This window comes from Poeciliopsis prolifica, unplaced genomic scaffold (assembly GCF_027474105.1).
Source record: "Poeciliopsis prolifica strain line A6 unplaced genomic scaffold, Auburn_PproV2 SCAFFOLD198, whole genome shotgun sequence".
Classification (NCBI taxonomy): Eukaryota; Metazoa; Chordata; class Actinopteri; order Cyprinodontiformes; family Poeciliidae; genus Poeciliopsis; species Poeciliopsis prolifica.
In genome coordinates this window covers 91,311-112,818 of record NW_026562573.1, presented here as the reverse complement: position 1 = coordinate 112,818, position 21,508 = coordinate 91,311, and the positions used below count along the sequence as shown (strand labels likewise).

Here is a 21,508-nt window from a genome sequence, read left to right as displayed (position 1 = left end):
AAATCATTGTAACAGTTAGTAGCATTAACATTATTGATGTATTTGAGTGTTTGTGATTCAGACACCAATACAACCATTCTAATATTAAATGCCTCTTTCCACTTTTAATTTTTACTCTGTTTACATTTGTATTTTTAATTCTGTCATTATGAACAGTATTTAATTATTAGATACATATTTAAGAACCGGAACCAGGAAAATAAAACCTGATCAGAAATAGATGAGGCTGAAACAAATCGATCTGTTCTTCAGTTTTGTGTTTAATAAAAACCAAACAATACAAATATTTTGAGAATATTAAAATAATAAACCACAGTTTGACTGTCTCTGTGTAGATAATCAGGCCAATCTTAATCTTAATCTGCTTCATTAAATGAAGAAGCAGGAAAAAACAAACATGGTGATCCAGTGACACCAAGCGGTGACAGAAAGTACTGCAGTGTTTAAATCTTCCATCTGAACTTCAGTTTCTTCCTGTTTGTTTTCAGTTTTAATAAAACTGAAGGTTTTTTAAAAGGGTTTTATTAAAACTGTGTTTTGTAAAATTTTTACTTCGGTTTTGACTGAAATTGGTTTAAAACAGTTTTAGAGTTTATTTCTGGTTCTGAATGCAGAACCTGAACCAGGAGACCTGAAGGCAGCAGGTTGATGCAACAGCAGCAGATCTTCAAGCAGCTCAGTGGTTTTTAAACTACCGGCTGTAGTCATATTTCCAAGTCATATTTTCACCATGTTATTCATGCATTTATAAATATCAGTTACTAACTAAATATTTAATTCAAGGGTAAATATTTATCTTTGACAAGAAATATTTACTTCTAAAATTAACTATTTAGTTTGCAAACTAAACACATTGATGAGATCAGAATTGCTCACATATTGCAAAAAATTCACATTTCTTTTAATACATCACTTCCTGAAAAACAGAAATAATCACCCAGAGACGGGCAAAAAAACGAGACCTCTCACTCTGAGTCATTTTAGAATCAGAGCTGAACTCAGACTAAAGAGTCAGACATGAAGGTTAATGCAGCTGCTTGATCACTGAGATCTTCATCGGTTCGATCTTCAAGGTTTTTTCAATACTGTCGAAGTATGGAAACATCTTGTGAGTGAAGGTGTGTGTGAAGGTGTGTATGTGTGTGTTAGTATCCAGATCAGAGAAGGACAGCTTTCCTCTGTCCCAGTCCAGATTCACTCTGATCCTCTGGAGATTCTTCTGGACTGAGAGAAAAGTGGCAGGAGCTGGTGGAGAACGTGCATAATATTCATCTTGATAGAACCATATAACCAACAATCCAGACATTATGCCTTCTTTCCTCTCAACAGATTCTTCTATCACACCGAGTCTCCAGGCATCACTGTGTCCAACATCAACATCCCAGCTGTGGTTCCCTGAGTTAAAACCATCAGAACTCAGAACAGAACAGTAATATTTATCAAATCTCTCTGGATTATCAGGAAGCTGCTGTTTCTCTCCTCTAGTCAAACTGGTCAGATCTTCAGACAGATGGAGGAATGACCCAGCCGTGTTTGGGTCCAGAACCAGAGGAGTGTAGGTCACCATGGTCTGCATGTTGCTCCAGATGTTGAAGGCCAGGTTGCCCAGATGTTTGGCCTGGTCTATCAGAGCTCCTGAGGGCAGCTGTGGATCCTCCAGCAGGGGGCAGCGCTGGACTCTTTCCACTGCAGCCTTGTAGTTGTGCAGGAATGAGACGTCTTCAGCTCTCAGCTCCTCCTCTGTGGCTCTGACTGTGTCTGAAAGAGCTGCTATCTCTCTGCTCAGAGCCTCCATCTTCTCCTCCATCATCCCTCTCTTCTGCTCCTCTTCCTCCCTCAGTGCAGCCAGCCTGGCCTCCTCTTCCTCTGCTAGAAACTGATGAAGCTGCTTAAACTGCTCCCTAATCTGCCTCTCTGTGTGTCGGGCCTGGACCTTCATGTGTTCTGCTGTCTGATCAAACTCCTCCTGAACTTTCTTCCTGAGCTTCAGCTTCTTCTTTAAAGGTTTCAGAGTTTCCTGAAGCTTCTTCTTGTGTTGCTGAGCAGCTTCATCAATGGGTCTGAATCTGTGATTGGTGTGTTTTTCTGAATCTCTGCAGACGAGACACACTGGCTGCTGATGGTCCAGACAGAAGAGTTTGAGTTTCTCAGAGTGCAGACTGCAGAGATCCTCTGAAGCTCTCTGCTCTCTCTGCTGTAAGAAACTCTCACACAGATTCTTCAGAGCCAGATTACAGGGTGGAGCATCTGATGCTGATCTTTTCCGACAAACTGGACATGAGCGACCAGTTCCTCTTCTCCAGTGTTTCTGCAGACACTCCTTACAGAAGCTGTGGCTGCATGACAGAAGAACCGGATCCTTAAATATCTCCAGACAGATCGGACAGCAGAGATGATCTTCTGATCTGGAAGCCATTTTGTCTCAGTGAACCTGAAACCACAGCAGACAGAAAGTCAAACCAGGGATGAATTTTATGCACAAAAGATTTAAATTTGATTCAACATGTTGAGCCTTTTGTGAATGTGGAGATTACAGATTAATCATCTCACTTTAAACTTGAATCATCCCAGAGATGAACATCACACACATTATATACGTTGATAGTCAAATATCTGACATGGTAAATATTGTTTTCTTGCTAGTTAAATATTAAATGCTGCTGTAAATGCAGAGGTTGATTGTTTGAACTCAGTTAAAGTTCATTAGATCTGAAACGCCTGAATCTGTGAGCAGAAGCAGAAACCATTGTTTCTGTTTGTCTTTAGTTTCTACCTGCTGTTCTTTGTTCACTGAAGGTGAAACCAGAAGTCACTTTCTGTCCTGCAGAAACTTTCTGAACTTACTTTGCTCTGCGTGTTGCTCCTCCTGCAGCAGTCTGTGTTCCAGTGTCCAGTTCTCTCTGTTCTCCGTTTAGTTTGATTTCAGTCCCAGATGAAAATCTTCCACGAGGTTTCTCTCTCCCAACCGTTTCCTGTTCTTCCCGGATTCACTTTTCTTCTTCTACTGTTTCCGTTTCTTCTTCTTGGTTTTATTGGCGGTTGGTAACCAGCGTTCAGCAGCATTAGCGCCCCCTGCTGGTGTGGAGTGCGGTTCCTGCCGGTCTACTTCATACTATGTGTTTCTACATATATAAATATTTCCTATATATGTAATTTAATATTCATACAGATAAATATACTAGTATAAACATTTTTACACGATCATCTATTTATCAGAAACACATTAACAAACTCGCTTCACATCCAATCAAATTCTATGAAACAATTTTCTTTTAAATCTAATAAATGTTTGTAAATGTTTAATACACAAATTCCTCCTCAAAATATTTAATAAATTAATATTTTTCTCAGTTCTTTCAGACTCTCTTCATGTATCTTCCCTGGTTTTTATATTTATGACATTTTAATTGAACATGCTGTCGTTTCATATTTTGAACTTTCATACTTTTGAATTTTAAAGTGTCTAGTTAAATCCTGTTTGTCTGAATCTCAGCCTTGTTTTCTCTCTTTCCTCTTTTCTTTTTTCTCCTTCATCGTTTGACTTTCATTAAACCGTCTTCTTGTTCTTCCTTTCATCTGTTTTTCTTTCATTTTCCTCAGATTTTCTGTTTTAACTGTAAAACTGATTCTGAATTTTCCTCCTTGTGTTTTTTCTGCCTCTCATTTCCTGCAATATGTTCTGCAACACAAATACATCACCCCCACTTTGAACAACCCTGTTGGAATCGAAGAAGCTTGGTGAACTGCTCTGCCCCCTGGTGGCCATTCCTGGATTTCAACTGAATTTAATGTGTTTCTGTTAAAGTTCTTACTTTAACAGAACATTCCCAAAATAACAACCCAAGTTTCTCTTCTAATTAATAAATATTTAGATGAAAAATGTTTGCAGTTGTCCCAAAATGTCCAGAATGAATGTTTTATACACTACAAAGTTTTAATGTTAAATTTACCCATAAAAACATTCAAAGCTTCACTTATTGTTCTATTTCTTTATTCTTTTAGTTAATTCCTTTCAAATATAACATTTTGGAGTTTAACTTTCTGACATGGATGATAAAGAATTTAAAAACTGGAAGTTTTGTCTGTGAAATTGTGGATTATTTAAAGCAAATCTTGTTAAAAATCATTGTAACAGTTAGTAGCATTAACATTATTGATGTATTTGAGTGTTTGTGATTCAGACACCAATACAACCATTCTAATATTAAATGCCTCTTTCCACTTTTAATTTTTACTCTGTTTACATTTGTATTTTTAATTCTGTCATTATGAACAGTATTTAATTATTAGATACATATTTAAGAACCGGAACCAGGAAAATAAAACCTGATCAGAAATAGATGAGGCTGAAACAAATCGATCTGTTCTTCAGTTTTGTGTTTAATAAAAACCAAACAATACAAATATTTTGAGAATATTAAAATAATAAACCACAGTTTGACTGTCTCTGTGTAGATAATCAGGCCAATCTTAATCTTAATCTGCTTCATTAAATGAAGAAGCAGGAAAAAACAAACATGGTGATCCAGTGACACCAAGCGGTGACAGAAAGTACTGCAGTGTTTAAATCTTCCATCTGAACTTCAGTTTCTTCCTGTTTGTTTTCAGTTTTAATAAAACTGAAGGTTTTTTAAAAGGGTTTTATTAAAACTGTGTTTTGTAAAATTTTTACTTCGGTTTTGACTGAAATTGGTTTAAAACAGTTTTAGAGTTTATTTCTGGTTCTGAATGCAGAACCTGAACCAGGAGACCTGAAGGCAGCAGGTTGATGCAACAGCAGCAGATCTTCAAGCAGCTCAGTGGTTTTTAAACTACCGGCTGTAGTCATATTTCCAAGTCATATTTTCACCATGTTATTCATGCATTTATAATATCAGTTACTAACTAAATATTTAATTCAAGGGTAAATATTTATCTTTGACAAGAAATATTTACTTCTAAAATTAACTATTTAGTTTGCAAACTAAACACATTGATGAGATCAGAATTGCTCACATATTGCAAAAAATTCACATTTCTTTTAATACATCACTTTCCTGAAAAACAGAAATAATCACCCAGAGACGGGCAAAAAAACGAGACCTCTCACTCTGAGTCATTTTAGAATCAGAGCTGAACTCAGACTAAAGAGTCAGACATGAAGGTTAATGCAGCTGCTTGATCACTGAGATCTTCATCGGTTCGATCTTCAAGGTTTTTTCAATACTGTCGAAGTATGGAAACATCTTGTGAGTGAAGGTGTGTGTGAAGGTGTGTATGTGTGTGTTAGTATCCAGATCAGAGAAGGACAGCTTTCCTCTGTCCCAGTCCAGATTCACTCTGATCCTCTGGAGATTCTTCTGGACTGAGAGAAAAGTGGCAGGAGCTGGTGGAGAACGTGCATAATATTCATCTTGATAGAACCATATAACCAACAATCCAGACATTATGCCTTCTTTCCTCTCAACAGATTCTTCTATCACACCGAGTCTCCAGGCATCACTGTGTCCAACATCAACATCCCAGCTGTGGTTCCCTGAGTTAAAACCATCAGAACTCAGAACAGAACAGTAATATTTATCAAATCTCTCTGGATTATCAGGAAGCTGCTGTTTCTCTCCTCTAGTCAAACTGGTCAGATCTTCAGACAGATGGAGGAATGACCCAGCCGTGTTTGGGTCCAGAACCAGAGGAGTGTAGGTCACCATGGTCTGCATGTTGCTCCAGATGTTGAAGGCCAGGTTGCCCAGATGTTTGGCCTGGTCTATCAGAGCTCCTGAGGGCAGCTGTGGATCCTCCAGCAGGGGGCAGCGCTGGACTCTTTCCACTGCAGCCTTGTAGTTGTGCAGGAATGAGACGTCTTCAGCTCTCAGCTCCTCCTCTGTGGCTCTGACTGTGTCTGAAAGAGCTGCTATCTCTCTGCTCAGAGCCTCCATCTTCTCCTCCATCATCCCTCTCTTCTGCTCCTCTTCCTCCCTCAGTGCAGCCAGCCTGGCCTCCTCTTCCTCTGCTAGAAACTGATGAAGCTGCTTAAACTGCTCCCTAATCTGCCTCTCTGTGTGTCGGGCCTGGACCTTCATGTGTTCTGCTGTCTGATCAAACTCCTCCTGAACTTTCTTCCTGAGCTTCAGCTTCTTCTTTAAAGGTTTCAGAGTTTCCTGAAGCTTCTTCTTGTGTTGCTGAGCAGCTTCATCAATGGGTCTGAATCTGTGATTGGTGTGTTTTTTCTGAATCTCTGCAGACGAGACACACTGGCTGCTGATGGTCCAGACAGAAGAGTTTGAGTTTCTCAGAGTGCAGACTGCAGAGATCCTCTGAAGCTCTCTGCTCTCTCTGCTGTAAGAAACTCTCACACAGATTCTTCAGAGCCAGATTACAGGGTGGAGCATCTGATGCTGATCTTTTCCGACAAACTGGACATGAGCGACCAGTTCCTCTTCTCCAGTGTTTCTGCAGACACTCCTTACAGAAGCTGTGGCTGCATGACAGAAGAACCGGATCCTTAAATATCTCCAGACAGATCGGACAGCAGAGATGATCTTCTGATCTGGAAGCCATTTTGTCTCAGTGAACCTGAAACCACAGCAGACAGAAAGTCAAACCAGGGATGAATTTTATGCACAAAAGATTTAAATTTGATTCAACATGTTGAGCCTTTTGTGAATGTGGAGATTACAGATTAATCATCTCACTTTAAACTTGAATCATCCCAGAGATGAACATCACACACATTATATACGTTGATAGTCAAATATCTGACATGGTAAATATTGTTTTCTTGCTAGTTAAATATTAAATGCTGCTGTAAATGCAGAGGTTGATTGTTTGAACTCAGTTAAAGTTCATTAGATCTGAAACGCCTGAATCTGTGAGCAGAAGCAGAAACCATTGTTTCTGTTTGTCTTTAGTTTCTACCTGCTGTTCTTTGTTCACTGAAGGTGAAACCAGAAGTCACTTTCTGTCCTGCAGAAACTTTCTGAACTTACTTTGCTCTGCGTGTTGCTCCTCCTGCAGCAGTCTGTGTTCCAGTGTCCCAGTTCTCTCTGTTCTCCGTTTAGTTTGATTTCAGTCCCAGATGAAAATCTTCCCACGAGGTTTCTCTCTCCCAACCGTTTCCTGTTCTTCCCGGATTCACTTTTCTTCTTCTACTGTTTCCGTTTCTTCTTCTTGGTTTTATTGGCGGTTGGTAACCAGCGTTCAGCAGCATTAGCGCCCCCTGCTGGTGTGGAGTGCGGTTCCTGCCGGTCTACTTCATACTATGTGTTTCTACATATATAAATATTTCCTATATATGTAATTTAATATTCATACAGATAAATATACTAGTATAAACATTTTTACACGATCATCTATTTATCAGAAACACATTAACAAACTCGCTTCACATCCAATCAAATTCTATGAAACAATTTTCTTTTAAATCTAATAAATGTTTGTAAATGTTTAATACACAAATTCCTCCTCAAAATATTTAATAAATTAATATTTTTCTCAGTTCTTTCAGACTCTCTTCATGTATCTTCCCTGGTTTTTATATTTATGACATTTTAATTGAACATGCTGTCGTTTCATATTTTGAACTTTCATACTTTTGAATTTTAAAGTGTCTAGTTAAATCCTGTTTGTCTGAATCTCAGCCTTGTTTTCTCTCTTTCCTCTTTTCTTTTTTCTCCTTCATCGTTTGACTTTCATTAAACCGTCTTCTTGTTCTTCCTTTCATCTGTTTTTCTTTCATTTTCCTCAGATTTTCTGTTTTAACTGTAAAACTGATTCTGAATTTTCCTCCTTGTGTTTTTTCTGCCTCTCATTTCCTGCAATATGTTCTGCAACACAAATACATCACCCCCACTTTGAACAACCCTGTTGGAATCGAAGAAGCTTGGTGAACTGCTCTGCCCCCTGGTGGCCATTCCTGGATTTCAACTGAATTTAATGTGTTTCTGTTAAAGTTCTTACTTTAACAGAACATTCCCAAAATAACAACCCAAGTTTCTCTTCTAATTAATAAATATTTAGATGAAAAATGTTTGCAGTTGTCCCAAAATGTCCAGAATGAATGTTTTATACACTACAAAGTTTTAATGTTAAATTTACCCATAAAAACATTCAAAGCTTCACTTATTGTTCTATTTCTTTATTCTTTTAGTTAATTCCTTTCAATATAACATTTTGGAGTTTAACTTTCTGACATGGATGATAAAGAATTTAAAAACTGAAGTTTTGTCTGTGAAATTGTGGATTATTTAAAGCAAATCTTGTTAAAAATCATTGTAACAGTTAGTAGCATTAACATTATTGATGTATTTGAGTGTTTGTGATTCAGACACCAATACAACCATTCTAATATTAAATGCCTCTTTCCACTTTTAATTTTTACTCTGTTTACATTTGTATTTTTAATTCTGTCATTATGAACAGTATTTAATTATTAGATACATATTTAAGAACCGGAACCAGGAAAATAAAACCTGATCAGAAATAGATGAGGCTGAAACAAATCGATCTGTTCTTCAGTTTTGTGTTTAATAAAAACCAAACAATACAAATATTTTGAGAATATTAAAATAATAAACCACAGTTTGACTGTCTCTGTGTAGATAATCAGGCCAATCTTAATCTTAATCTGCTTCATTAAATGAAGAAGCAGGAAAAAACAAACATGGTGATCCAGTGACACCAAGCGGTGACAGAAAGTACTGCAGTGTTTAAATCTTCCATCTGAACTTCAGTTTCTTCCTGTTTGTTTTCAGTTTTAATAAAACTGAAGGTTTTTTAAAAGGGTTTTATTAAAACTGTGTTTTGTAAAATTTTTACTTCGGTTTTGACTGAAATTGGTTTAAAACAGTTTTAGAGTTTATTTCTGGTTCTGAATGCAGAACCTGAACCAGGAGACCTGAAGGCAGCAGGTTGATGCAACAGCAGCAGATCTTCAAGCAGCTCAGTGGTTTTTAAACTACCGGCTGTAGTCATATTTCCAAGTCATATTTTCACCATGTTATTCATGCATTTATAAATATCAGTTACTAACTAAATATTTAATTCAAGGGTAAATATTTATCTTTGACAAGAAATATTTACTTCTAAAATTAACTATTTAGTTTGCAAACTAAACACATTGATGAGATCAGAATTGCTCACATATTGCAAAAAATTCACATTTCTTTTAATACATCACTTCCTGAAAAACAAAATAATCACCCAGAGACGGGCAAAAAAACGAGACCTCTCACTCTGAGTCATTTTAGAATCAGAGCTGAACTCAGACTAAAGAGTCAGACATGAAGGTTAATGCAGCTGCTTGATCACTGAGATCTTCATCGGTTCGATCTTCAAGGTTTTTTCAATACTGTCGAAGTATGGAAACATCTTGTGAGTGAAGGTGTGTGTGAAGGTGTGTATGTGTGTGTTAGTATCCAGATCAGAGAAGGACAGCTTTCCTCTGTCCCAGTCCAGATTCACTCTGATCCTCTGGAGATTCTTCTGGACTGAGAGAAAAGTGGCAGGAGCTGGTGGAGAACGTGCATAATATTCATCTTGATAGAACCATATAACCAACAATCCAGACATTATGCCTTCTTTCCTCTCAACAGATTCTTCTATCACACCGAGTCTCCAGGCATCACTGTGTCCAACATCAACATCCCAGCTGTGGTTCCCTGAGTTAAAACCATCAGAACTCAGAACAGAACAGTAATATTTATCAAATCTCTCTGGATTATCAGGAAGCTGCTGTTTCTCTCCTCTAGTCAAACTGGTCAGATCTTCAGACAGATGGAGGAATGACCCAGCCGTGTTTGGGTCCAGAACCAGAGGAGTGTAGGTCACCATGGTCTGCATGTTGCTCCAGATGTTGAAGGCCAGGTTGCCCAGATGTTTGGCCTGGTCTATCAGAGCTCCTGAGGGCAGCTGTGGATCCTCCAGCAGGGGGCAGCGCTGGACTCTTTCCACTGCAGCCTTGTAGTTGTGCAGGAATGAGACGTCTTCAGCTCTCAGCTCCTCCTCTGTGGCTCTGACTGTGTCTGAAAGAGCTGCTATCTCTCTGCTCAGAGCCTCCATCTTCTCCTCCATCATCCCTCTCTTCTGCTCCTCTTCCTCCCTCAGTGCAGCCAGCCTGGCCTCCTCTTCCTCTGCTAGAAACTGATGAAGCTGCTTAAACTGCTCCCTAATCTGCCTCTCTGTGTGTCGGGCCTGGACCTTCATGTGTTCTGCTGTCTGATCAAACTCCTCCTGAACTTTCTTCCTGAGCTTCAGCTTCTTCTTTAAAGGTTTCAGAGTTTCCTGAAGCTTCTTCTTGTGTTGCTGAGCAGCTTCATCAATGGGTCTGAATCTGTGTTGGTGTGTTTTTCTGAATCTCTGCAGACGAGACACACTGGCTGCTGATGGTCCAGACAGAAGAGTTTGAGTTTCTCAGAGTGCAGACTGCAGAGATCCTCTGAAGCTCTCTGCTCTCTCTGCTGTAAGAAACTCTCACACAGATTCTTCAGAGCCAGATTACAGGGTGGAGCATCTGATGCTGATCTTTTCCGACAAACTGGACATGAGCGACCAGTTCCTCTTCTCCAGTGTTTCTGCAGACACTCCTTACAGAAGCTGTGGCTGCATGACAGAAGAACCGGATCCTTAAATATCTCCAGACAGATCGGACAGCAGAGATGATCTTCTGATCTGGAAGCCATTTTGTCTCAGTGAACCTGAAACCACAGCAGACAGAAAGTCAAACCAGGGATGAATTTTATGCACAAAAGATTTAAATTTGATTCAACATGTTGAGCCTTTTGTGAATGTGGAGATTACAGATTAATCATCTCACTTTAAACTTGAATCATCCCAGAGATGAACATCACACACATTATATACGTTGATAGTCAAATATCTGACATGGTAAATATTGTTTTCTTGCTAGTTAAATATTAAATGCTGCTGTAAATGCAGAGGTTGATTGTTTGAACTCAGTTAAAGTTCATTAGATCTGAAACGCCTGAATCTGTGAGCAGAAGCAGAAACCATTGTTTCTGTTTGTCTTTAGTTTCTACCTGCTGTTCTTTGTTCACTGAAGGTGAAACCAGAAGTCACTTTCTGTCCTGCAGAAACTTTCTGAACTTACTTTGCTCTGCGTGTTGCTCCTCCTGCAGCAGTCTGTGTTCCAGTGTCCAGTTCTCTCTGTTCTCCGTTTAGTTTGATTTCAGTCCCAGATGAAAATCTTCCCACGAGGTTTCTCTCCCAACCGTTTCCTGTTCTTCCCGGATTCACTTTTCTTCTTCTACTGTTTCCGTTTCTTCTTGGTTTTATTGTTGGTAACCAGCGTTCAGCAGCATTAGCGCCCCCTGCTGGTGTGGAGTGCGGTTCCTGCCGGTCTACTTCATACTATGTGTTTCTACATATATAAATATTTCCTATATATGTAATTTAATATTCATACAGATAAATATACTAGTATAAACATTTTTACACGATCATCTATTTATCAGAAACACATTAACAAACTCGCTTCACATCCAATCAAATTCTATGAAACAATTTTCTTTTAAATCTAATAAATGTTTGTAAATGTTTAATACACAAATTCCTCCTCAAAATATTTAATAAATTAATATTTTTCTCAGTTCTTTCAGACTCTCTTCATGTATCTTCCCTGGTTTTTATATTTATGACATTTTAATTTAACATGCTGTCGTTTCATATTTTGAACTTTCATACTTTTGAATTTTAAAGTGTCTAGTTAAATCCTGTTTGTCTGAATCTCAGCCTTGTTTTCTCTCTTTCCTCTTTTCTCCTTCAATCGTTTGACTTTCATTAAACCGTCTTCTTGTTCTTCCTTTCATCTGTTTTTCTTTCATTTTCCTCAGATTTTCTGTTTTAACTGTAAAACTGATTCTGAATTTTCCTCCTTGTGTTTTTTCTGCCTCTCATTTCCTGCAATATGTTCTGCAACACAAATACATCACCCCCACTTTGAACAACCCTGTTGGAATCGAAGAAGCTTGGTGAACTGCTCTGCCCCTGGTGGCCATTCCTGGATTTCAACTGAATTAATGTGTTTCTGTTAAAGTTCTTACTTTAACAGAACATTCCCAAAATAACAACCCAAGTTTCTCTTCTAATTAATAAATATTTAGATGAAAAATGTTTGCAGTTGTCCCAAAATGTCCAGAATGAATGTTTTATACACTACAAAGTTTTAATGTTAAATTTACCCATAAAAACATTCAAAAGCTTCACTTATTGTTCTTTCTTTATTCTTTTAGTTAATTCCTTTGAAATATAACATTTTGGAGTTTAACTTTCTGACATGGATGATAAAGAATTTAAAAACTGGAAGTTTTGTCTGTGAAATTGTGGATTATTTAAAGCAAATCTTGTTAAAAATCATTGTAACAGTTAGTAGCATTAACATTATTGATGTATTTGAGTGTTTGTGATTCAGACACCAATACAACCATTTCTATTAAATGCCTCTTTCCACTTTTAATTTTTACTCTGTTTACATTTGTATTTTTAATTCTGTCATTATGAACAGTATTTAATTATTAGATACATATTTAAGAACCGGAACCAGGAAAATAAAACCTGATCAGAAATAGATGAGGCTGAAACAAATCGATCTGTTCTTCAGTTTTGTGTTTAATAAAAACCAAACAATACAAATATTTTGAGAATATTAAAATAATAAACCACAGTTTGACTGTCTCTGTGTAGATAATCAGGCCAATCTTAATCTTAATCTGCTTCATTAAATGAAGAAGCAGGAAAAAACAAACATGGTGATCCAGTGACACCAAGCGGTGACAGAAAGTACTGCAGTGTTTAAATCTTCCATCTGAACTTCAGTTTCTTCCTGTTTGTTTTCAGTTTTAATAAAACTGAAGGTTTTTTAAAAGGGTTTTATTAAAACTGTGTTTTGTAAAATTTTTACTTCGGTTTTGACTGAAATTGGTTTAAAACAGTTTTAGAGTTTATTTCTGGTTCTGAATGCAGAACCTGAACCAGGAGACCTGAAGGCAGCAGGTTGATGCAACAGCAGCAGATCTTCAAGCAGCTCAGTGGTTTTTAAACTACCGGCTGTAGTCATATTTCCAAGTCATATTTTCACCATGTTATTCATGCATTTATAAATATCAGTTACTAACTAAATATTTAATTCAAGGGTAAATATTTATCTTTGACAAGAAATATTTACTTCTAAAATTAACTATTTAGTTTGCAAACTAAACACATTGATGAGATCAGAATTGCTCACATATTGCAAAAAATTCACATTTCTTTTAATACATCACTTCCTGAAAAACAGAAATAATCACCCAGAGACGGGCAAAAAAACGAGACCTCTCACTCTGAGTCATTTTAGAATCAGAGCTGAACTCAGACTAAAGAGTCAGACATGAAGGTTAATGCAGCTGCTTGATCACTGAGATCTTCATCGGTTCGATCTTCAAGGTTTTTCAATACTGTCGAAGTATGGAAACATCTTGTGAGTGAAGGTGTGTGTGAAGGTGTGTATGTGTGTGTTAGTATCCAGATCAGAGAAGGACAGCTTTCCTCTGTCCCAGTCCAGATTCACTCTGATCCTCTGGAGATTCTTCTGGACTGAGAGAAAAGTGGCAGGAGCTGGTGGAGAACGTGCATAATATTCATCTTGATAGAACCATATAACCAACAATCCAGACATTATGCCTTCTTTCCTCTCAACAGATTCTTCTATCACACCGAGTCTCCAGGCATCACTGTGTCCAACATCAACATCCCAGCTGTGGTTCCCTGAGTTAAAACCATCAGAACTCAGAACAGAACAGTAATATTTATCAAATCTCTCTGGATTATCAGGAAGCTGCTGTTTCTCTCCTCTAGTCAAACTGGTCAGATCTTCAGACAGATGGAGGAATGACCCAGCCGTGTTTGGGTCCAGAACCAGAGGAGTGTAGGTCACCATGGTCTGCATGTTGCTCCAGATGTTGAAGGCCAGGTTGCCCAGATGTTTGGCCTGGTCTATCAGAGCTCCTGAGGGCAGCTGTGGATCCTCCAGCAGGGGGCAGCGCTGGACTCTTTCCACTGCAGCCTTGTAGTTGTGCAGGAATGAGACGTCTTCAGCTCTCAGCTCCTCCTCTGTGGCTCTGACTGTGTCTGAAAGAGCTGCTATCTCTCTGCTCAGAGCCTCCATCTTCTCCTCCATCATCCCCTCTTCTGCTCCTCTTCCTCCCTCAGTGCAGCCAGCCTGGCCTCCTCTTCCTCTGCTAGAAACTGATGAAGCTGCTTAAACTGCTCCCTAATCTGCCTCTCTGTGTGTCGGGCCTGGACCTTCATGTGTTCTGCTGTCTGATCAAACTCCTCCTGAACTTTCTTCCTGAGCTTCAGCTTCTTCTTTAAAGGTTTCAGAGTTTCCTGAAGCTTCTTCTTGTGTTGCTGAGCAGCTTCATCAATGGGTCTGAATCTGTGATTGGTGTGTTTTTCTGAATCTCTGCAGACGAGACACACTGGCTGCTGATGGTCCAGACAGAAGAGTTTGAGTTTCTCAGAGTGCAGACTGCAGAGATCCTCTGAAGCTCTCTGCTCTCTCTGCTGTAAGAAACTCTCACACAGATTCTTCAGAGCCAGATTACAGGGTGGAGCATCTGATGCTGATCTTTTCCGACAAACTGGACATGAGCGACCAGTTCCTCTTCTCCAGTGTTTCTGCAGACACTCCTTACAGAAGCTGTGGCTGCATGACAGAAGAACCGGATCCTTAAATATCTCCAGACAGATCGGACAGCAGAGATGATCTTCTGATCTGGAAGCCATTTTGTCTCAGTGAACCTGAAACCACAGCAGACAGAAAGTCAAACCAGGGATGAATTTTATGCACAAAAGATTTAAATTTGATTCAACATGTTGAGCCTTTTGTGAATGTGGAGATTACAGATTAATCATCTCACTTTAAACTTGAATCATCCCAGAGATGAACATCACACACATTATATACGTTGATAGTCAAATATCTGACATGGTAAATATTGTTTTCTTGCTAGTTAAATATTAAATGCTGCTGTAAATGCAGAGGTTGATTGTTTGAACTCAGTTAAAGTTCATTAGATCTGAAACGCCTGAATCTGTGAGCAGAAGCAGAAACCATTGTTTCTGTTTGTCTTTAGTTTCTACCTGCTGTTCTTTGTTCACTGAAGGTGAAACCAGAAGTCACTTTCTGTCCTGCAGAAACTTTCTGAACTTACTTTGCTCTGCGTGTTGCTCCTCCTGCAGCAGTCTGTGTTCCAGTGCCCAGTTCTCTCTGTTCTCCGTTTAGTTTGATTTCAGTCCCAGATGAAAATCTTCCCACGAGGTTTCTCTCTCCCAACCGTTTCCTGTTCTTCCCGGATTCACTTTTCTTCTTCTACTGTTTCCGTTTCTTCTTCTTGGTTTTATTGGCGGTTGGTAACCAGCGTTCAGCAGCATTAGCGCCCCCTGCTGGTGTGGAGTGCGGTTCCTGCCGGTCTACTTCATACTATGTGTTTCTACATATATAAATATTTCCTATATATGTAATTTAATATTCATACAGATAAATATACTAGTATAAACATTTTTACACGATCATCTATTTATCAGAAACACATTAACAAACTCGCTTCACATCCAATCAAATTCTATGAAACAATTTTCTTTTAAATCTAATAAATGTTTGTAAATGTTTAATACACAAATTCCTCCTCAAAATATTTAATAAATTAATATTTTTCTCAGTTCTTTCAGACTCTCTTCATGTATCTTCCCTGGTTTTTATATTTATGACATTTTAATTGAACATGCTGTCGTTTCATATTTTGAACTTTCATACTTTTGAATTTTAAAGTGTCTAGTTAAATCCTGTTTGTCTGAATCTCAGCCTTGTTTTCTCTCTTTCCTCTTTTCTTTTTTCTCCTTCATCGTTTGACTTTCATTAAACCGTCTTCTTGTTCTTCCTTTCATCTGTTTTTCTTTCATTTTCCTCAGATTTTCTGTTTTAACTGTAAAACTGATTCTGAATTTTCCTCCTTGTGTTTTTTCTGCCTCTCATTTCCTGCAATATGTTCTGCAACACAAATACATCACCCCCACTTTGAACAACCCTGTTGGAATCGAAGAAGCTTGGTGAACTGCTCTGCCCCCTGGTGGCCATTCCTGGATTTCAACTGAATTAATGTGTTTCTGTTAAAGTTCTTACTTTAACAGAACATTCCCAAAATAACAACCCAAGTTTCTCTTCTAATTAATAAATATTTAGATGAAAAATGTTTGCAGTTGTCCCAAAATGTCCAGAATGAATGTTTTATACACTACAAAGTTTTAATGTTAAATTTACCCATAAAAACATTCAAAAGCTTCACTTATTGTTCTATTTCTTTATTCTTTTAGTTAATTCCTTTCAAATATAACATTTTGGAGTTTAACTTTCTGACATGGATGATAAAGAATTTAAAAACTGGAAGTTTTGTCTGTGAAATTGTGGATTATTTAAAGCAAATCTTGTTAAAAATCATTGTAACAGTTAGTAGCATTAACATTATTGATGTATTTGAGTGTTTGTGATTCAGACACCAATACAACCATTCTAATATTAAATGCCTCTTTCCACTTTTAATTTTTACTCTGTTTACATTTGTATTTTTAATTCTGTCATTATGAACAGTATTTAATTATTAGATACATATTTAAGAACCGGAACCAGGAAAATAAAACCTGATCAGAAATAGATGAGGCTGAAACAAATCGATCTGTTCTTCAGTTTTGTGTTTAATAAAAACCAAACAATACAAATATTTTGAGAATATTAAAATAATAAACCACAGTTTGACTGTCTCTGTGTAGATAATCAGGCCAATCTTAATCTTAATCTGCTTCATTAAATGAAGAAGCAGGAAAAAACAAACATGGTGATCCAGTGACACCAAGCGGTGACAGAAAGTACTGCAGTGTTTAAATCTTCCATCTGAACTTCAGTTTCTTCCTGTTTGTTTTCAGTTTTAATAAAACTGAAGGTTTTTTAAAAGGGTTTTATTAAAACTGTGTTTTGTAAAATTTTTACTTCGGTTTTGACTGAAATTGGTTTAAAACAGTTTTAGAGTTTATTTCTGGTTCTGAATGCAGAACCTGAACCAGGAGACCTGAAGGCAGCAGGTTGATGCAACAGCAGCAGATCTTCAAGCAGCTCAGTGGTTTTTAAACTACCGGCTGTAGTCATATTTCCAAGTCATATTTTCACCATGTTATTCATGCATTTATAAATATCAGTTACTAACTAAATATTTAATTCAAGGGTAAATATTTATCTTTGACAAGAAATATTTACTTCTAAAATTAACTATTTAGTTTGCAAACTAAACACATTGATGAGATCAGAATTGCTCACATATTGCAAAAAATTCACATTTCTTTTAATACATCACTTCCTGAAAAACAGAAATAATCACCCAGAGACGGGCAAAAAAACGAGACCTCTCACTCTGAGTCATTTTAGAATCAGAGCTGAACTCAGACTAAAGAGTCAGACATGAAGGTTAATGCAGCTGCTTGATCACTGAGATCTTCATCGGTTCGATCTTCAAGGTTTTTTCAATACTGTCGAAGTATGGAAACATCTTGTGAGTGAAGGTGTGTGTGAAGGTGTGTATGTGTGTGTTAGTATCCAGATCAGAGAAGGACAGCTTTCCTCTGTCCCAGTCCAGATTCACTCTGATCCTCTGGAGATTCTTCTGGACTGAGAGAAAAGTGGCAGGAGCTGGTGGAGAACGTGCATAATATTCATCTTGATAGAACCATATAACCAACAATCCAGACATTATGCCTTCTTTCCTCTCAACAGATTCTTCTATCACACCGAGTCTCCAGGCATCACTGTGTCCAACATCAACATCCCAGCTGTGGTTCCCTGAGTTAAAACCATCAGAACTCAGAACAGAACAGTAATATTTATCAAATCTCTCTGGATTATCAGGAAGCTGCTGTTTCTCTCCTCTAGTCAAACTGGTCAGATCTTCAGACAGATGGAGGAATGACCCAGCCGTGTTTGGGTCCAGAACCAGAGGAGTGTAGGTCACCATGGTCTGCATGTTGCTCCAGATGTTGAAGGCCAGGTTGCCCAGATGTTTGGCCTGGTCTATCAGAGCTCCTGAGGGCAGCTGTGGATCCTCCAGCAGGGGGCAGCGCTGGACTCTTTCCACTGCAGCCTTGTAGTTGTGCAGGAATGAGACGTCTTCAGCTCTCAGCTCCTCCTCTGTGGCTCTGACTGTGTCTGAAAGAGCTGCTATCTCTCTGCTCAGAGCCTCCATCTTCTCCTCCATCATCCCTCTCTTCTGCTCCTCTTCCTCCCTCAGTGCAGCCAGCCTGGCCTCCTCTTCCTCTGCTAGAAACTGATGAAGCTGCTTAAACTGCTCCCTAATCTGCCTCTCTGTGTGTCGGGCCTGGACCTTCATGTGTTCTGCTGTCTGATCAAACTCCTCCTGAACTTTCTTCCTGAGCTTCAGCTTCTTCTTTAAAGGTTTCAGAGTTTCCTGAAGCTTCTTCTTGTGTTGCTGAGCAGCTTCATCAATGGGTCTGAATCTGTGATTGGTGTGTTTTTCTGAATCTCTGCAGACGAGACACACTGGCTGCTGATGGTCCAGACAGAAGAGTTTGAGTTTCTCAGAGTGCAGACTGCAGAGATCCTCTGAAGCTCTCTGCTCTCTCTGCTGTAAGAAACTCTCACACAGATTCTTCAGAGCCAGATTACAGGGTGGAGCATCTGATGCTGATCTTTTCCGACAAACTGGACATGAGCGACCAGTTCCTCTTCTCCAGTGTTTCTGCAGACACTCCTTACAGAAGCTGTGGCTGCATGACAGAAGAACCGGATCCTTAAATATCTCCAGACAGATCGGACAGCAGAGATGATCTTCTGATCTGGAAGCCATTTTGTCTCAGTGAACCTGAAACCACAGCAGACAGAAAGTCAAACCAGGGATGAATTTTATGCACAAAAGATTTAAATTTGATTCAACATGTTGAGCCTTTTGTGAATGTGGAGATTACAGATTAATCATCTCACTTTAAACTTGAATCATCCCAGAGATGAACATCACACACATTATATACGTTGATAGTCAAATATCTGACATGGTAAATATTGTTTTCTTGCTAGTTAAATATTAAATGCTGCTGTAAATGCAGAGGTTGATTGTTTGAACTCAGTTAAAGTTCATTAGATCTGAAACGCCTGAATCTGTGAGCAGAAGCAGAAACCATTGTTTCTGTTTGTCTTTAGTTTCTACCTGCTGTTCTTTGTTCACTGAAGGTGAAACCAGAAGTCACTTTCTGTCCTGCAGAAACTTTCTGAACTTACTTTGCTCTGCGTGTTGCTCCTCCTGCAGCAGTCTGTGTTCCAGTGTCCAGTTCTCTCTGTTCTCCGTTTAGTTTGATTTCAGTCCCAGATGAAAATCTTCCCACGAGGTTTCTCTCTCCCAACCGTTTCCTGTTCTTCCCGGATTCACTTTTCTTCTTCTACTGTTTCCGTTTCTTCTTCTTGGTTTTATTGGCGGTTGGTAACCAGCGTTCAGCAGCATTAGCGCCCCCTGGTGTGGAGTGCGGTTCCTGCCGGTCTACTTCATACTATGTGTTTCTACATATATAAATATTTCCTATATATGTAATTTAATATTCATACAGATAAATATACTAGTATAAACATTTTTACACGATCATCTATTTATCAGAAACACATTAACAAACTCGCTTCACATCCAATCAAATTCTATGAAACAATTTTCTTTTAAATCTAATAAATGTTTGTAAATGTTTAATACACAAATTCCTCCTCAAAATATTTAATAAATTAATATTTTTCTCAGTTCTTTCAGACTCTCTTCATGTATCTTCCCTGGTTTTTATATTTATGACATTTTAATTGAACATGCTGTCGTTTCATATTTTGAACTTTCATACTTTTGAATTTTAAAGTGTCTAGTTAAATCCTGTTTGTCTGAATCTCAGCCTTGTTTCTCTCTTTCCTCTTTTCTTTTTTCTCCTCTTCGTTTGACTTTTGCTTTCTTCCTTCTTTTTTCTGTTTCTTTTTTTCCTCAGATTTTCTGTTTTAACTGTAAAACTGATTCTGAATTTTCCTCCTTGTGTTTTTCTGCCTCTCATTTCCTGCAATATGTTCTGCAACACAAATACATCACCCCCACTTTGAACAACCCTGTTGGAATCGAAGAAGCTTGGTGAACTGCTCTGCCCCCTGGTGGCCATTCCTGGATTTCAACTGAATTTAATGTGTTTCTGTTAAAGTTCTTACTTTAACAGAACATTCCCAAAATAACAACCCAAGTTTCTCTTCTAATTAATAAATATTTAGATGAAAAATGTTTGCAGTTGTCCCAAAATGTCCAGAATGAATGTTTTATACACTACAAAGTTTTAATGTTAAATTTACCCATAAAAACATTCAAAAGCTTCACTTATTGTTCTATTTCTTTATTCTTTTAGTTAATTCCTTTCAAATATAACATTTTGGAGTTTAACTTTCTGACATGGATGATAAAGAATTTAAAAACTGGAAGTTTTGTCTGTGAAATTGTGGATTATTTAAAGCAAATCTTGTTAAAAATCATTGTAACAGTTAGTAGCATTAACATTATTGATGTATTTGAGTTTGTGATTCAGACACCAATACAACCATTCTAATATTAAATGCCTCTTTCCACTTTTAATTTTTACTCTGTTTACATTTTATTTTTAATTCTGTCATTATGAACAGTATTTAATTATTAGATACATATTTAAGAACTGGAACCAGGAAAATAAAACCTGATCAGAAATAGATGAGGCTCAAACAAATCGATCTGTTCTTCAGTTTTGTGTTTAATAAAAACCAAACAATACAAATATTTTGAGAATATTAAAATAATAAACCACAGTTTGACTGTCTCTGTGTAGATAATCAGGCCAATCTTAATCTTAATCTGCTTCATTAAATGAAGAAGCAGGAAAAAACAAACATGGTGATCCAGTGACACCAAGCGGTGACAGAAAGTACTGCAGTGTTTAAATCTTCCATCTGAACTTCAGTTTCTTCCTGTTTGTTTTCAGTTTTAATAAAACTGAAGGTTTTTTAAAAGGGTTTTATTAAAACTGTGTTTTGTAAAATTTTTACTCCGGTTTTGACTGAAATTGGTTTAAAACAGTTTTAGAGTTTATTTCTGGTTCTGAATGCAGAACCTGAACCAGGAGACCTGAAGGCAGCAGGTTGATGCAACAGCAGCAGATCTTCAAGCAGCTCAGTGGTTTTTAAACTACCGGCTGTAGTCATATTTCCAAGTCATATTTTCACCATGTTATTCATGCATTTATAAATATCAGTTACTAACTAAATATTTAATTCAAGGGTAAATATTTATCTTTGACAAGAAATATTTACTTCTAAAATTAACTATTAGTTTGCAAACTAAACACATTGATGAGATCAGAATTGCTCACATATTGCAAAAAATTCACATTTCTTTTAATACATCACTTCCTGAAAATCACCCAGAGACGGGCAAAAAAACGAGAC

The 21,508-nt window shown here is 37.8% G+C and overlaps 1 protein-coding gene and 2 pseudogenes across 1 annotated transcript; all 3 read right to left on the bottom strand.

Moving 5' to 3' along the window:
• Positions 1–242: 242 nt before the first annotated feature.
• LOC129356833 (uncharacterized) lies at positions 243–7,008 on the bottom strand. Its single transcript, XM_055026382.1, is given in 5 exon segments — positions 243–2,422; positions 2,845–2,866; positions 5,152–6,203; positions 6,205–6,552; positions 6,966–7,008. Coding segments are annotated over 4 exon segments (2,805 nt in total). The 5' UTR covers positions 6,538–6,552; positions 6,966–7,008; the 3' UTR covers positions 243–1,024.
• Positions 7,009–9,202: 2,194 nt separating this feature from the next.
• On the bottom strand, positions 9,203–11,149 carry LOC129356827 (nuclear factor 7, brain-like; annotated as a pseudogene).
• A 1,433-nt stretch (positions 11,150–12,582) lies between these two features.
• Positions 12,583–19,369, bottom strand: LOC129356832 (nuclear factor 7, brain-like; annotated as a pseudogene).
• Positions 19,370–21,508: the final 2,139 nt, after the last annotated feature.